At 47.4% G+C, this 17,808-nt stretch overlaps 1 protein-coding gene across 2 annotated transcripts in view; it reads right to left on the bottom strand.

Moving 5' to 3' along the window:
- The window catches only part of RNFT2 (ring finger protein, transmembrane 2), a 59,175-nt gene that overhangs the window by 36,445 nt on the left and 4,922 nt on the right, over nucleotides 1-17,808 (bottom strand). For both annotated transcript variants that reach the window (XM_070386096.1, XM_005888304.2), the window contains exons 4-7: nucleotides 12,727-13,208; nucleotides 9,764-9,840; nucleotides 6,174-6,274; nucleotides 2,868-3,021 (exon numbers count right to left, since the gene is read on the bottom strand). In XM_070386096.1, coding sequence (XP_070242197.1) covers nucleotides 2,868-3,021; nucleotides 6,174-6,274; nucleotides 9,764-9,840; nucleotides 12,727-13,208 — 814 coding nt within the window. The remainder of the gene's footprint in view (nucleotides 1-2,867; nucleotides 3,022-6,173; nucleotides 6,275-9,763; nucleotides 9,841-12,726; nucleotides 13,209-17,808) is intronic.

Genomic DNA, 17,808 nt, shown 5'->3' with positions numbered 1-17,808 from the left:
AGATTTTGGTGTCTTCACAACAGGGTGTCTGGACATCTACCAGACATGAGAAGTCTGAGCTGAGCTGACAATGGAGTCTAAGCTCTCACTGAAGTTACAAGAGGAGGTGATGAGAGTCAGTGTAGCTAGCTAGACTATCAACTCATCAACTCACCCATCCATCTACCTACCTGTCTGTCCATCCTTCTAAATCTCCATCCAAATATCCATCCATCCATCCATCTAAATCTCCATCCATCTATCCATTCAAATCTCCATCCATCATCTAAATATCCATCCATCCATTCACATATCCATCCAACATCCAAATATCCATCCATCCATCTATCCACACAATCACTTGACTATCCATCTATCCACATATCCACCAACCTTTCCAGCTATCGATTCAATTCATCCATTTACCTATATAGCCATTCATCCATCCATCTACTCTGCATATCTACATACAATGAACATTTCTGAGTGCATATCAGATGCTGGTGATCTATCAACAAAGAAACCAAATGCATTCATTTCCTGTTGTCACAGAGGTTACAGTTGAGCAGAGCAGGCAGACAATTAAACAAGCAATTACGGTCAGAGTGGTGAGTGCTGGAACGGGGGAGAACAAGGCGTTAGGACAGCCCCAGCAGGGGCTCCATCCCTCATCCAAAGGGCAGGCAGATGTCTAAGAGGCTGTGATCTGCAGGAGGAGCATGAATTGGTTGAGACAAGAAAGGAAAAAGGTCTTTGAGATAGAAGGATCAGTGGGTAGGAGAAAGGGTAGCACAGAGCCGGTTCTGGAAGCTGTATGGGTTAGTTACTTAGCATCTCTGTGTTGAAGGTTTCTCATGTGGAAAATGGGATAAGAGCATCTGCCACATGTCAGATTGGGACTAGCTGGTGTATGGAAAGAAATGAAAGAAGTAGGGTCTGGTCTAGAGGAAGCACAGGTTCCTCGTCTGTGGATTCAGCCAATCTCATGTAGAAAATCTAAGGATGTGGGACCATGGATGCAGGAGGACAACCGTAAGTGGCTTGAGCATCCACGGATTCTGCTATCTGAGGAAAATCCGGGAACCAACCCGTCACAGATACTGAGGGGTGACTATACTCAGCTTTTCATCTGGCAAGAGTTGATCATAATCTCTCTCTCTCTCTCTCAGAGGGGTGCTGAGAGCCTTACACAAGTCAAGACATAGAAAAGAATCTAGCAAGAAGCAGAAGGTATTAGGTGATGAGTGACCATCCTCTGCCTGTTTTCCTTATCTTCCTCCCCTAGCTACTTTGAGGCAGAGCTTGGGCCCTGAAGCTGAAGTTCTGGGCTGGAGTCCCAACCCTTACCACGTAACAGCTGCTTGTCCTTCCGTCTCATCACCAATGAGAGAAATAGTATCTCCCTGGGAGGAATTGAAGAGGCTACAAAAGGAATTCATACATAAAGTGCTCTTAGGCCCCAATTTGATTCCTGGGTCAGGAAGATCCCCTGAAGAAGGGATAGGTTACCAACTCCAGTATTGTTGGGCTTCCCTGGTGGCTCAGATGGTAAAGAATCTGCCTGCAGTGTGGGAGACCTGGGTTCAAGCCCTGGATTGGGAAGATCCCCTGGAGGAGGGCATGGCAACCCACTTCAGTATCCTTGCCTGGAAAATTCCCTGGACAGAGGAGCCTAGCGGGCTACAGTCCATGGGGCTGCAAAGAGTCGGACACGACTAAGTGACTAAGCACAGCACAGTCTCAGGTTCACAGTCGGTGCTCAATAATTGCAAGCCACTGTTATTCCAGGCTGTCAGTGTTGAGCCAGCTTCCTCACATGCCTGGATTCACATCTCCTGCCTTCCACAAAGTGTCACAAATGCTATGAAGGAAAAGGCTCAGGGCATCTAGAAGTGACTGAACCCAAGGAGGGGGTTGTGGAACTCTGTTTTGTGGCTGGTTGATGAGAAGCACAGGTGACAACCTGAGGCTTGGGACTGGCCATCTGAAGGGACAGGAGACGTCTGGTGGGACTAAGCCCTTCTCCCGTGGGATCTGATACTATCTTGAGGTGGATGGTGTCAGAACTAGATAAACTGCTGGACACCCAGCTGGTGTCAGAGAATTACATGATGTGTGGAAAACCCGCATGTCTGGTGTCAGAGGTAGTGAGCATGTGTGTGTACAGAAGAAACACAACAGTGTGTTTTTCCTACACACCTGGCCAGTGATTTGACCAGCTGTCACTGAAAACGAATGGTCAATTCCAACTTGTTCTTCTGCCAACCAAGGCCTGGGACAAATTTTGAGCTTTCTGACCTAATGATGATGTCTCTTCCTAACAGTGCCCAGTTCTCTGAATTACAATGATTATCCCCCAAGATCTCTTCATACCAACACCTGCTGCAGACCTTTCCCTGAGATGACACTGCAAAGAATCCTTGTCACCAGTTCTCTTCCCCCAGCCATGGCAGGCATCACTCATAGATCACAGAGTTCTTTCCTCCTGAGCCTCAGTTACCCCTACAGAACATGCCACAGAAGCCACGAAGAGTGAGACCTGTGAGAGCCACCCTTCCCTGGGAAAAGCAGGACCCAGGGCATGTTGATGTGCTTTTTTCCCTTCTCAGGAGAAATTTAGATGAAAACGGCATCAAGGCCAGCTTTGGACAATAACTTAGGGAATGAATGCACTTGGAGAGTAGAGACGTGACAGGAGGGTGATGACAATAAAGAATGATGCGCAGCTTCAAGCAACGATAAGAGGTGGGTTACTGGATCTACCAGCTCAAGTTCTGTTCATTTGATGACCTGACATCAGCTCTGCTCAAGTCCAACCTTTCTTTCTCCAGGAGGCGCACCAGAACCCCTGCATGATTGGTGTGATGGGGGCTGCCACCTGTGCCTACCTTGGACTTGACGGCCAGGATGATCTTGGGCAGGGCCACGACGAGGCACTTGAGAGCGATGGTGATGTACTTGAGCACAAAGTCTGCGATGCCCACGATCCACAGCAGGTCAAAGAAGTCTAGCGTCTCCAGGTTGGGTTTCAGGAATATGAGGCTAGGGGAGGAGTCAGAGTGTCAGAGTGCTCATTTAGGATCACTGGCCCTTGGCAGCTCCTTCTACTCACTCTGGCAGCCTTGTAAATATTACCTGTAGAAAGAGCACTAAACTGTGAGTCAGACATCTGTGTTCTGTTCCTGAATATGCTACTAACTTGCTGTGTGACCTTGGGTGGCTATCTTAACCTCTCTGAGCCTCAGTTCCCCTGAGAGTTAAATGATGAGCTTGGCCTAGAACATCATAAGTTAAAGTCCCCTCCAGTTTTATGGGTCCACAACAGGCTTCACAAGAGAAACTGGAAGGAAGGGAGGGAGGGAAAAAAAGCTGACCAACACCATGAAGGAAGGAGAGACAGAAGCAGGGAGAAAGGTTTTGATGTGTGACAGTGTGCTAACCCCTTTACTCACTGTATCTTGTTGTTCTATGCAGTAAGCATTGCTTACCCTCACTTTATAAATGAGGCACTAAAGCTTGGAGAGGTAAGGTAAGTTGCCCAAAGTCATATTGCATGCTAAGCATACAGGCATGAGTATCAGACAGACTTGAATTTGAATCCAGGCTTCTCCATTTTTTGAACACTAGGCAAATCATGTTCTTTCTATAAGCCTCAGTGTTCTCATCAATAAAATGGGAATCTTTCTGTCCCTCCTCAGGTTATTGGTGGGATTTGATGAGGTAATAGACATACTACAGACTCTGCCAAGCAGCACTGACAATGATAACCACATCTCTATGAGGCAGGCACTGTTACCTACCCATTTCGCAGACGAGAAGACGGAGTCACAGAAAGGTAAAGGAACATGCACATAGTCCTACAAATACAAGGAAGAGTGGTAGATTTGAACCCAGGTGTGCTAGCTACAATTACCGCCCTCAGTCCTTACTCCACAGTAGTGCTGCTTGGAGTGTGTAATTCCTCTTACCCATCCGTGACCAGGTAAGGCAACCTCACACTCAACTTCTGTACTTCACTCACGGGAGACAGACAAAAAGTCATTCTCAAACTGACCCTGGTCCATGGCCCACATGTGGAGCAGCACTGCTGTCTGTCACCCCTGCAGATGACGGTACTGTTCATGTTAATAATACCTTGGTTCTTTACATCATGCTGGCCCTACTCCACCTGCTGTATGTGTCTCAAGTCATTTCATCTTCCCGAGGGCTCTAATTGGTAGACACTATGATTATCGCATTTTGAGCTGGGGAGTCCGGAGTTCTATGACATCATGGAGTCCACAGTATCTCAGCTAGAATGTGGAGCTAGGATTGGAACCAGCACCCAAATTGTGCTGGGCCCCTCGCTTTTCTTTCTGCTGGATTAGAGGCTCCAAGCAAAGGCCACTCCGAGTCTTGCCTGTCCCCCAAAAAGCAGAAGACAGTGCACACAGCCCAGACTGAGTGCTTTCTAAACTCTTCCAACATACTCTCCTGGGCTGGCAGACAACAGTGCAAACTGAGGTCCCCTGATGAGAGCATTCTAGGAGTCAAATGGTCTGTTTTCTTACTTTTATTTTTAAAAATCGATTTCTATTTATAATAAAGATCTTTGAAGAGCTAGACTATGGGCTAAATCAATGAAAACAATCTATTTTGGCAATCTCTCATGATACCGTCAGTGTCCTTCCACATCTGAGCCCCATCTCCATGGGATGCCTCGTCTCCAAGTCTGAGACGCACCCAGGTTACGATATGGGGAGAGGCGGGTGGCCCTGGGCTCCTCTCTTCGTCTCTGCGTTTGTCCCTCCCTGGGCATATCCCAGGCTGGCGGGCTGACTTTCACGCCCTGCTTCTCTTATTATGCATGCATCTCTGATGGCAAAAAAATGAAGATGTGCCATCCACTTTCCATTTTATCCCAGAGACACCAATCTGTTACATTCACCTACCTGGGTTTTACTTCATCATCTTTGTGTTTTTCTGTTGGCTTTGACGCCGGAAAGACGCCAAAGTGTTTTTCCACAGATTGATCACTACATCCACTTATTTCTAAGATACACTATGAACTTTAATGGACGGATACATTTTATTGTCAGTTTTCCACCCCAGTAGCCACCACCACCAAAAGGTACAGTAATTCATCATAAAACAATAACATCATGACATGATTAGGACATATCAAACGTTGTACAGTTTGCCCAGTAGTTTCTGCATATTCTAATATTTGGCCTCTCTAATCATTAGCCTGTTCAGGTGGGTAAAGCAGCAATTAACTTGCTTCCAGTTTCACAAACGCAGAAACTAGGGAGGTTCAAAAAGGTTCCACTATTTGCCAAAGGGCACAAGCTGGTATGTGGCAGGACTATGACCTTCTGACGCTGGTCATCAGACTTCAAATCTTGGGATGATTCAAACTTGCTTTCACCTACCGGGACTAAGGTTCACTAAAAAGGGTTTCATTAAGCCTCAGTTTCCTTACCTGTAAAATGGCAACAGCAATACCCTGCTCACTTGGAAAGCAAAGTAAGATAACAGCTGTTGGTATCACAAACACACTCTAGACCACTGACATCAAAAAGGAGCTCTATTGCTTTTCCCCAAGCCACTCTCTTTCTCTTCATGTGCTGCCAGTTTGACTCAGCCCTGGTCTGATGAGGGCGCAGAGGTCTGAGCCTGTGAATGTGATCATGCCCAGAAAATGGCACGAGCTGGAAATTCATCCAAGGTTCTGGGAAACTCCATCTCCTTTACCCTCCACCAGGACCTTGATCTTCTGGGCCGGGCAACTAATGCAGCGTGTGAGCGGCATGTTGATGCCTTGGAACGAATTCTCCAAATTGCTTTTATGCAACTTTGGGTGGCCCCAGAAAGTGGTGAAACTGCTTACTCCTCAAAGCCCATTTTGAAAACAGATGGACATAATCTGAAAGCTTGGCTTGAGTTTCAACCCTGTACTAGAGACCGTCACTGGCTAGTCCTTTCCCCTCGTGCACTAGGTGGTCAGTAGAAAATGCAAAATTATACATGCAGCTTGCATTCTATTTCTGCTCAAGAATTCTGCTCAAGGCATGTGTGTACTTAACAACAGGGTAGGATCTGAAGGTTACAGTGTGACTTAGGGCTACTATATCATTCTCCAATGAAGGGGCTGTGGGTCCCAAGTGCAACAAAGCTCCCCACTTTCCCACTGAGGGTCAGACTCCTCTGCTCACCTGTTATACAGCTGCTGGGAACTGAATGTGTAGAGCACATAGAGGGTGTTCCCCGCTAGAAAGGCCAAGATCCACAGGATGACCAGCACCGACCTCTTCTCCTGGAGACAAAGTGAGAGATCTGTGGGGATGCTGAAATGTCAAAGGTACACCTGGCAGAATATTTCAGAATGCTCCCCAACAAGGGGCAAATGTTCCCTTTCACAAAGGTTTCGAGGAAACATGGCTCATGGTGAAAGGAAGAGTGTTGGCATCTTTCCATCCCACTGGAACCCAAGCAATGGTTACAGTGGAGGTAACAGAAATGTGTGAACCTGCTTGGAGAACTATCCAGTCAGGAGGGCACCATGGTTAGCAAAACTGATTCTGGAGCTGGATGACCTGGCTTCAAATCCTTGATCTGCTACTTGGGGGCTGTTCAACCCTGGGCAATTACTTAAACTCGCTGCATTTCTCTTTCCTCATCCGCAAAAAGGGTGCATATTATATCAATTTATAAAGTCATGAGAGCTAATGTACATGAACCATTTAGAACAGTGACTGGCATATAGGAAATGTTAGATTATATTTACTGTTAGGGACTGAGGCACAGAGAATTTAAGCAACTCTTGCTCAAGGGCACATGTTTTAATAACTTTTTTTTTTTTTTGGACCATACTGTGAGGCATGTAGCGTCTTAGTTCCCTGGCCAGGGATCAAACTTGTGCCCCCTGCAGTGAAAACATGGAGTCCTAACCACTGCTCCACCAAGGAAGTCCTTTAGGGGCACATATTTTAAGGTCCGGTGCCCTTATTCAAAAGTGAGGTTCTGTTAAGAGTTAAGTAAATTTGACAAATGTAAACATTCAGTCGGGCACAGGAGCGTGTTTCAGGGTCACTAAGTGGCAAGACCTGTTATTCCAACTTTACAACCCACCACTCGATTCAGATCGACAAGTCAGAAACTGCTGTTCTAACTTTTTGTGGTATGAACCTTTCCGGACTGACCATTCAGCGTAGGGGCACGTTTGTAGGACTACAGTCAGCTTCGTACACGTCGATGTCAAAGCCCTCTGCGATCCAGACGGTTTCTCTTTCTTCAGACTTGTTTCTGATTCGTCCCCAGGAAGACAAGCTGGGAAACCTTCTCGGTCTGTTTTCTTAGTAGTCTCTCAGCCTGAGAGCAAACCCCGGAAATTTCTAGAGGAAGCGTAGAGCAAGGTGTTCCTGCCTGTGTACCCTGGGATACATAATCAGACCCCGTGCTGTAGATTCTCAAAAGCCTGTCTCTTCCTGGACCAGGGCGGCTGCATTGCTGGAATAAGATGAGGTCATAACTTTCCCAGTGTAACCTTCCCTGTGGTTTCGGTAAATGCTCCAGTCTCCAGACACAGCTCAGTACTTCACACACTGTTAAAACACACATTTCCATAGAGCAGACAAAATAAATGCATCTCTATCCACCCATTATTCCAGGAGTGGTCAAGGTTAACAGCCCGAGAAACCACCTCCGACCAACCAACTGCTCTTATCAATGTGATTAATCCACTCAGCAGCCCTTTTTATGCCAATAAATAATAGATTCCAGCTTAATCCCCTGTAAATCCGAACCAAAAGTAGAAGAGAGAGGAAATAAGCAAAGCCCTGAGAAGCCAGACTCTGGAGGACAAGTGGGGTAGTTCTCCAGTAGTAAGCTGAGATCCTAAACTAAGAGTCATGTAGACCTACTGACACTGAAATATGCACACGTAGGCAAAACATCACCTGAGTCTTCAAAGGGTGCAAAGACCCCTAGAAGCCTATTCACAGATACAGGCATCCCTTTGTCCTTAAAATTCAAAGTCAAGGCACCATGAGGATGTTGCTGCTTCTGAGAAAGATATAGCCCCAACAGCCCCACTATGACACTGAACAACCTGCTGCTCTTTCAGGTGATTTTAAAAATTATTTATTTATTTATTTATTTGGCTGCATGGGGTCTCAGTTGAGGCATGTGGGAACTTGGTTGCATCATGTGTGGTCATTTGTTGCGGAGCACAGACTCCCTGGTTGTGGCCACGTGCAGGTTCAGTTGTTGTGGTATGTGGGCCCAGCTGCTCCATGGCATGTGGATCTTAGTTCCCCGAGCAGGGATTGAACCTGTGTCCCCTGCATCACAAGGCAGATTCTCAACCTCTGGACCACCAGGGAAGTCCCAACTTGTTGTTCTAACAGAAAGGGGTTGGCATGAAGAAGACAAGACTGAGGGTCAAGAAGAACCTCTGACTCCATGCCCTACTCCTGACTTCAACGTGCTCATTTGTTTAAAATAAAGACTGAGCTGGCATTTTCATCTCATGGAGGCCTAGGTGCTTCCAAGAAAGCAGATGACCCCAAAGCAGGGTCAGAGAAGATTGTGGCTATGATACAAGCCCACGTGCTGCAGAATACACAGGCTTGTTAAAAAAAATAGCTCAGTTAAGTTGTTCCTATGAGCCAGGTGCTGCACAAAACATGTTCCACGTACCATCTTGCTTAATCCTCTCAGTGGGTGAATGAATTGGGTGTGGCAATTCCTTGCCCAGAGGTGGCACCTGAGGATGAGATCAGTGAGGTCACCCCTCCAAGGGCTTGCAGGAGGGTGGAGAGGCTGGGATTTGAACCTGGGGGAGCACAGGCTCTGGGCACAATGCCTGGATTCATATCCTGACACCATGCTTCACACAGGCTGTATGGCCTTAGGCAGAAAACTTAGATCTTAGCCAAGAAATTTTGGGCCACTGTTTCCTCATCGGAAAAATAAATTAAGTGTGATTCTGCCTGCCTCCCAAGTTGCTGGGATAGATCTCCAAGATGAGCTGTGAAATGGGTCCAGCTCTGTGCTGGACACACTGAGTGCTCAGCACGTATCAGCAGGCACTGGGGATGATGGTGGTAAGACCCACCAGCCACCCAGAAGTGCCACTGGGGTGGCCTGAACCATGAGGGTGGGTTGGAAATGAGTGAACTGACTGAATGTCAGGAGGGTAAGAGGACTGGGCTAGGGGCATGAGAGGACAGGTTGCTCTTGGAAGGGAGAAGGGTGGCATTTCTGGGGACCTGCCAGGGTAGGAGGCAGAAGAATGACTCCCAAAGGAGTTCCTGTCCTAATTCCCGCAGCCTGTGAATCTGTTTGGTTCCATGGTGATAATGGTTGCAGGTGGAATTAAGATTGCTAATTAGCTGACCCTGCATTGGGGACACTTTCCTGGATTATCCTGGGGATTGGTCCAAATAATCACAAGAGCCCCTAAGAGTAGAAGAGGGTGACAGAAGAGCAGAGTCGAGGGGGATGTGTCTATGGAAGGATGTTCACAGAGATGCAATGTGGGTGGCTCAAAAGAGGAGAAGGGGCCAGGAGCCAACGAACGTGAGTGACTTCCAGGACCTGGAAAAGGTGAGGAAAGAGACTGTCCTCTGAACCCTCCAGAAGGAAGACAGTCCTGTGGACACCTTGATCTTAGGTTAGAGGGATCCACTTCAGACTTCTGACCTACAGAACCACAAGGAACCCATTTGTGCGGTTTTAAGCCACTGAGTTTGTGGTCATCTGTTACAGCAGTGCTGGAGGGTTGATTTGCTAGGTGACTCACCTTTAGAGAGACCTGTTCCCGGAGCGTGGAGTTGGCATAGGCGAAGGTGCTGGCCATTCCGATGCACACGGCAATGCCTGCGGGGCAGAGGAGGTGCCAAGACCACCCACTTAGATGCGTCAGGCCTGGCCTGGCTTACTAGAGACCCGGGACACATACCTCCCTCCTCAGAGTCAACACACTAACCACAGAGGAGAGAGAAAATCCCATCTCTGGGGCATTTGGGCTGCTGTGTATATTGCTGGGAACCTCGAGGCCCCTGACTTAGGGATGGGATTGAGGCCACTGGGGGAGGGTATTTTATAGGACCAGTTAGCATGGGCTGTGCAGTCTGGCAAGATCTGGGTTCAACCTCAGTTCTGCCACCTCCTCTCCGTGTGAGCTTGGACTAGTCACTGCACCGCTCTGAGCCCGGTTTCCTCCTCTGTAAAAACAGAATAACAGAACTGAACTCAAGGAGGGATACTGCTTACAGGGCACAATCTCCAGCAGTTTGTTGCTGTCGTTCAGTCACGAAGTCGTGTCTCACCGTTCGCGACCCCATGAACTGCAGCACGCCAGGCTTCCCCATTCTTTACTAACTCTGGGAGTTTGCTCGGACTCATGTCCATTGAGTTAGTGATGCTGTCTAACCATTTCATCCTCTGCTGCCCACTTCTCCTTTTGCCTTCAATCTTTCCTAGCATCAGGGTCCTTTCCAATGAGCTGGCTCTTTGCATCAGGTAGCCAAAGTGTTTCTATTTTCAAAAAGAATCTGAGGCATGTTATTTGTAATAAAAGCGTATGTAGCAAAAGACCACAGCACTGTAAGAAATGGAAATTTCATGTTAAAAGGGAAAAGAATTCCTAGCTGACAGGAAAACATGAGCTTTGGAGAGGGGGGAAAAAGAACGGAGTTTTATTCCACAATTTGCTAAGCTGCAATCAGAATTCTCCCTGAGCAGGGATTTTCAAATCCTACTTTTTGTTCCTTGTGGACAGGATTCTGCTTTTACACAATGTACAGAATTCCCCATGCTTGCAGTTCACTTTTACTTTTTAAATAGTACATGTATTCCATGCATGCTTCCAGATCTACTTTATAAAAGATGAGTTGCTTTATTGAAAACATAGAAAACCATAATCAGTAACCCCAAAATCTCTTCTTATACTCTTTGATCAACTGAACAAACGTGACAACTGAGGAGGAATATGACCAAACTTGGGAATAAAACTTGGCGGTGAGTTTGCTGGAATTCAGGGTAAGAAGAAACAGGCCAGCTTCTGTTTCTAGGAATAAAAAGGAAGGTGGAGAAGGGCATGGCAACTCACTCCAGTATTCTCGCCTGGAGAATCCCATGGACAGAGGAGTCGGTGGGCTATACAGTCCATGGGGTTGCAAAAAGCCAGACATGACTGAGTGACTAGCACTTTCACTTTCTTTCATGAAAAGGTGTAGGTGTACAGTATAATCCTTATCTACATTAGGAGAAAGGGAGGGTGGAGAAAGGAGGGGCCTGCAAAGGTTGAGGCTCAGTAGCTTGCAAAGTTTAGAAGCAAGGGGCAGAACCTCCCGCTTGAGGCTTTGTCCACAGCACCTGGGGAAAGAGTTCAGACACCTAAGAAGGGGACTGGCACCACTGCCACAGGAGCCCTAGTCCAGCTGGCGCTAGACTTGGAAGGAGGTGCTGAAGGGCCCAGAACCCAGTGCGTATACAGATTATAAAAACCAAAAAAAAACCCACCATTTTTTAATTGGTCAAAAAGAAAAAAAAAAAGAAGGGACTGATATGGTAGCATCCCAAAAAGGAAGAAGTGACCTGGGTCAGCTGGAACATACCAGAAGGGGGCAAATAAGACACAAATGATGGCCTAACCTCTTCTAGATATTTCTTGTGGGATATACCAGGCTATGACATAATTTGTACTGTAATTTCTACCATAAGATAAAAACAATAGCCTAAAACTCTCCAGGACACAGCAACACCATGATCTAATACCAGTAACAGAAATAAATAACAGTGGACCAGAGACCACGTTTATTGAATGTTAAGTATGTGTCAGGTACTATGCTAAGTACTTCATGAATCATTATTTTACTTCCTAGTAATAGGTCGTATTTATTGAGCACTTGCTAAGTGCAGGATTCCATGTTAAATATTCTACAGGTACTAACAATGAATATGATAAAGACAATCATCCACACTTGCACAGCACTTATTCTCTGCCAGGCACTGGCCTAAGGGCTTAACACGTGTTTACTCATTTAACCTTACTCAATCTTATGAAGCCAGAAGCTGTACGTTTAATGGCATCTGTAACATACCATTATAGTAAATGTGTATCTATGATATCTATATAATAACATATGAACTAGTACAGCTGTCCCCAGCCTTTCTGGCACCAGGGACTGACTTCTGGAAGACAATTTTTCCACAGGTCAGGGATGGGGGGAATGGTTTCAAGGTGATTCAAGCACATTGCATTTATTATGCACTTTGCTTCTAATCTAATGCTGCCGCTGAGCGGACAGGAGGTACTGCTCCACGGCCTGGAGGTTGGGGACCCCTGAATAGTACAAATACTATTTTAATTCCCATTTTATGGATGATGGGACTAAAGCACAGAGAGGTTAAATAATGTCCCCAGCATCACACAGCTAGGAAGAGGAAGAATTCAGGTTCAGACCAGAGCATTCTGAACTCCTCCATGCCTTCAAGTCACCCAACCAGCTGAGGAAGTTTCTATCACAACCCTTGCTGGACAGATGAGGAAACTGAGGCTCAGAGAAGGGGAGTGCCTTGCCCCAAGTCACATAGCTAATCGACCAGGATTTGAACCCAGGTCTGAAGCGGAATCCTGGCCTTTGAAGCACTTTGCACCAAGAGGACCTCTACTGCCTGCCCTTGGCACTTGGGATGGAGACCCCCCAACCCCTTGGGTGAAGTGGCAGGCGTTGACCCCGCATCCCCCCCCACACTCACCGAGCTTATGCTGGAAGCATAATTTGGCCAGGAGGATGAGGATGAAGGGCAGCCCTTTCTGGAGCCAGCAGATCACAGCCTTCAGCTCGGACAAGGCTGGGGCGGGTGTCCCGGGCTGCTCATCGCCCGCCTCCTCTGAGTGTGAGCGGTGGTCCCCGCCCACGTGCTGCAGCAGGGAGCCCCCGCGGTGGCTGCCGTGGTGGAAGTGGTGGTGGGGCTGCCGATGGTGGTGGTAGGCGCCCCCCTCGCCGCGGCCCCCGCCTTCCTCCCTGGACGCCGGCATCTGGAGGAACACGTCCCCGCCGCCGGCCGCGGCCCCCAGGACCAGGCTGGACGGGAATGGGGTGGTGGGGAGGCTGCCCGCCGGGAGGCCGGATAAGCCCGAAAAGAGCGCTGGTGGGGAGGCCGCTTCCGCCTTCAGACTCTCAAAGACGCCGCCTTCGTCCACACTCGCCTCGGAGCTAAGCGCTTGGCTGCGATTTCTGGACCAGAAAGGAGGAAGTCCCACCAAGTCAGGCAGTGGAGGATGGGGGGCAAATGACAGTATCCATAATGTCATGGGCTGAACTGTGCCCCCTCCCCTGGGAAAATCATACATCGACACCCTAACCCCCAGTACCTCAGCATGCGACTGTTTTTGAAGAAGGGTTTTTGCAGAGGTGACTAAGTTAAAAGGAGATTATTAGTGCCAGCCCTTGTCCAGGTTCCCTGGTGGCTCAGATGGGAAAGAATCTGCCTGCAATGCAGGAGACTGGGGTTTGATCCCTGGGTGGGGAAGATCCCCTGAAGAAGGGCATGGCAACCCACTCCAGTATTCTTGCCTGGGAAATCCATAGACAGAGGAGCCTGGCGGTCTACAGTCCATGGGGTCACAAAGAGTCAGACACGACTGAGCGACTGACACTTTAATCCAATATGACTTTTGTCCTTACAAGAGGAAATCTGGACACAGACACAAGAGAGGGTGGATGATATGACGACACAGGGAGGAGGTGGCCATCTGCAAGCCACCAAGAGAGGCCCTCAGAAGAAACCAACTCTACTGACACCCTGACCTTGGACTTCCAGCATCCAGAACTGTGAGAAAATAAATTTCTGTCGTTTAAGCCACCTAGTCTACAACACCTTGTCATGGCCAGCCCTCGCAAATTAATACAAGTAATAATAGCAATAGGGTTATAATCTTTATTGAAAATTTCCTATGTGCCAGATACTTTTTCCAAGTGCTTTTCATTAACTTAACTCGTTAAGTCTTCCTATCAACCCTGTGAGTTACTTACTAATAATTCCCCCATCTTACAGATCAAGAAACTGAGGCACAGAAAAGAGTAACTTGTCTAAAGTCACACAGCTGGTAAGGGGTGGTACAGGGAGATTCAAACCCAGAAGGCTACCTCTGGAGTCTGCTTTCTTAACCACTTTACTTCACTGAAAAGGGAGCGCAGGGACCTACGATTTGAGAATAACCTCAGGAACTCAGGTTCCCCTGGCTCTGTCATCTCCAAGTTCAATAATTCCCAGTTCCCAAGAGGATCCACCTTGGTTACAGCTGATATTTGGAGGGCAGCAGAGAGTGATGGGAAGAAGACTTAATTGGAGAAGCCCACATGTGAACCCTAGCTCCACCCTTTCTAGGGCTCTTAACAAGCCTACACTCAGTTTTCTCACCTGGAAAATGGGTATAAACACCATTCATGCATAGAATTCCTGGGGATCAAATTTAGAATACCTCTTTCAATATATCTGACACTAAGTAAATGGGAACTCTTATCTCTATGCTATGCTATGCTAAGTCACTTCAGTCGTGTCCGACTCTGTGTGACCCCATAGACGGCAGCCCACCAGGCTCTCCTGTCCCTGGGATTCTCCAGGCATCTCTATCCCTATGCAAAACCTCCAGGGCCAACTGCCATTTCTAGTTCCAAGCACAGCCTCTTGTATTGAAATCAGATAAAGCATGCTGATGCTCTTTCAGAGCCACTGCCAGATGAGCAGAGAGCCTAGAGTTACTCTTCCAAGAATGGAGAGCCTTGAACTGGGTGCCCTTTCCCATAAACACCAGGCCCCAGAGCCCTGATGTCATGTCTTCTCTTGGACTTGTCCTTTTCAAATGGAATCAGTCCACAGAACAGGTGGAACTGATTAGTTTAATGTGCTGTGTCAGTGGGAGGGGCAAAGAGCCACCCTCTCCTCCTCCTCTCACGCCAGAACCCCTTCAGTATACCTAAAACACCCCGAGTTTACTCCAAGTGAGAGCTGAGTTCCACTCATCCTCTGGACACTGCAACCCAGGGCATACAGTAGGTGCTTAATAAATGCACGGCAGCTATCATCCAGGCACAAAATGGCCCCTGAGGGAGGCTCCAGGGAAGGTTTTACACTGCCTTCACACTTGACCTTATACAAATTATCCCCACTCAGAGAACAGGGTGAATAAAAAAAACCCCAACATATATTCAATTATTTCACTGTCCCACTAAAAGGGCTTCCCATTCTAAATGCCTTCCTGCAGTCTCAGATAAATCCCATAGTTAGGGACTAATATCATTCCCATTTTATAGATAAAGAAACTGAGTCTGTTAGCACAGCACAGCACATAGACTCAGTCTCAGAGAGATGAACTTGCCAGACAGCCTGGATCATCTCTGGCCCTGAACTCCAATCTCACCATGTGCCCCTTTCTCACTACCCAAGCACTTCCTACTGGAGGGCCTTTGCCAAGCCCAGCCCCTTCACTGGCTGGCCCCACCAGGTAACCTACACTGATCCATCAGATTTCAGCCAAAAATCTCTCTTGCTCGGGGGACCTTTGCCCACCTCCCAGACAATGACAGTCTCTGCTCTCTGTCCTCATTGTACCCTAACCTCCTATCATCCAGGCACAAAATGGGACTGATCATAGTTATTTTACTCCTTACCTGTGACTCTCAGCCCTGCGTGTACATTATAATCATTCAGGGGAGTTTTTGAAAAATACAGGCCTTGGACCTAGCGTTGACCAACTGAATCAAAAATCTTTGGGGTTGGACAGTATACCACAAGCTACAACATAGTACACTGATATGTTTACATGGCCTGTTCTCCTACTAGACTGTAAGCTCCTTGAGGCCACACACTGTATCTGATTCACTTCTTTATTCTCAGCGCCCAGCCAGCGGCATAGACCAAAGCAGGTGCCTAGGACATTAGAAGATGAAACAGCTAGATAAAGCCCAATCAATGAAAAAGAAACACTTAGAAGTATACAAATTCATTAAAGTTATAATATTAATTCTAACTTGAAAAAAATCTCTGGGGTTGGGTCGCAGCACCTCTAGTCCCTCAGAGCCCCCAGGTGATTCTAACACGTACTCAGGACTGAGAATGGCACTTCAGACTGGGTACCCCATAAGGTTAAAGACCATGACTGTCTGCCTCCATTGGATTGCCATGACCCAGCACAATGCACCTGGTACACAGAACGTGCTCAATAAGTATTATTTGAAAGAATGAATGAATAAGTGCACTAAAGGCTCTGAAAGGCTCTGAGAAGGCCTGCAATTGAAAAAATTAATTTTGTTTAAACCTAGTGTTTCCCAAACTTATTTGATCACAGGATTATTTTCCTCCACAAAAAACCTACTCACATCTTGAAGAATATCTGTGAAACCCGGCAGGGGAGATACTGATCTGCAGAAGTCTTGGGGCTGGCTTCACCAGCCTTACAAACTTGACCTGGGGGTAAGTTATTATAAACCACCAACTTTATGCCCGGGCAAGGGAGGGAACTTGAAGATGGCTACCTATTCCCCCTCCTCCCATGGCCCATCCCTGCTGGCTCCAAAAGCCCAGGAAATGTGTGGGCCTAGTTTCTTGAGCTTGGGATGATGATAAAGATAATAATAACAATAACTAACACCATGGCTATGATCCTCAAGGGGCCTTCAGCTTTTTCTGCACTTTAAGAAGCTGAACTGAGAAAGCAAGAGTCCTGGCAGGTGCCCACAGAGGCCACCCTCTCCCCCACTATCTCAGGGGCCCTGGAAAACCTCCTGCCTGCCTTAAGCTCACCAGCACTCTGAGCTCACTGGGCTCAGGGGACCTCTAGTACAACCAGGGAAGGCTCAACCCACCAAGGGCCTTTTTATAGCTGGCCTCCCTTCCCTGGGCCTTTCCCCAGAATGCAGTTGAGATTTCAGCCTAAATGGGAAAGAATAATCCTTGGGGGGAGCAGAGGCTGAGCTTCCAACTTAACCACTTAAAGGCTAGAATGTGAAGCAACCTGGAAGGACAGTGAACCCACCAAAACAGGAGACAGCTGAAATGTGGAGTCTCAAAGCACATACTTCACAGAGGTCAGATTGGGGCCTGAATCTGAGCCCTGCCACTTCTTGTCTGTGTGACTTCAGGTATCTTACTTACCTTCTCTGAGCCCCAGTTTCCTCATTTATAAAATGGTGATAAAAACAGTCCTGACTTCCACAGGCTAATATAAGGGTGACATAAGAAAGTACACGAGTCACAGTGGCCATTATTTTTCCAGTGTCATCTCTGCCCCCAAAGACCTCACCATTCATTTAAAAGCAGAGAGCAGTTCTGTCTTTGGAGGCTGGAAAAAGCTCCAACAGCGCAGCTTATCAAACAGCCCAGGTGCTGTGTTTATGTATTTTCACTCATTCACAAGCAACCCTGAGTTCTGTTATCTGCCATTTATGGATGGGGGAACTAAAGCCTAGAACTGAATGTGCTTACCAAAGGCACCGAAGTGGGAAGTGACTGATGTGGGATTTTGTCGAAGGGTTATCTGACTAAAGGACTTTTTCCCCAGAGAACAGGGAGGCTTCATGCAAAACTCAACACTGGCACTGATGAGTACTTTGTGATTTTGCTGCGAACCTCAGAGTCACAGGGGACTTGAAATAGGAAAAGCTTGGCTGCCAGCTCCTTGGGTGTATGTTTCAGCATGGTGAGAGGGCTGGGGCCGGGAGGCTGTTACAACCTGAGAACAGGGCCTCATGGTCTGTACTCTTTTTGGCTTAAGTAGATAGAAATCCTAGTTCATTAGTGTTTTAACTGTTGTTTTCTTAGGTTCTGGATTTGTCT

Source organism: Bos mutus, chromosome 17, assembly GCF_027580195.1.
Source record: "Bos mutus isolate GX-2022 chromosome 17, NWIPB_WYAK_1.1, whole genome shotgun sequence".
Taxonomy (NCBI): Eukaryota; Metazoa; Chordata; class Mammalia; order Artiodactyla; family Bovidae; genus Bos; species Bos mutus.
This window is presented reverse-complemented; position numbering and strand designations above follow the sequence as displayed.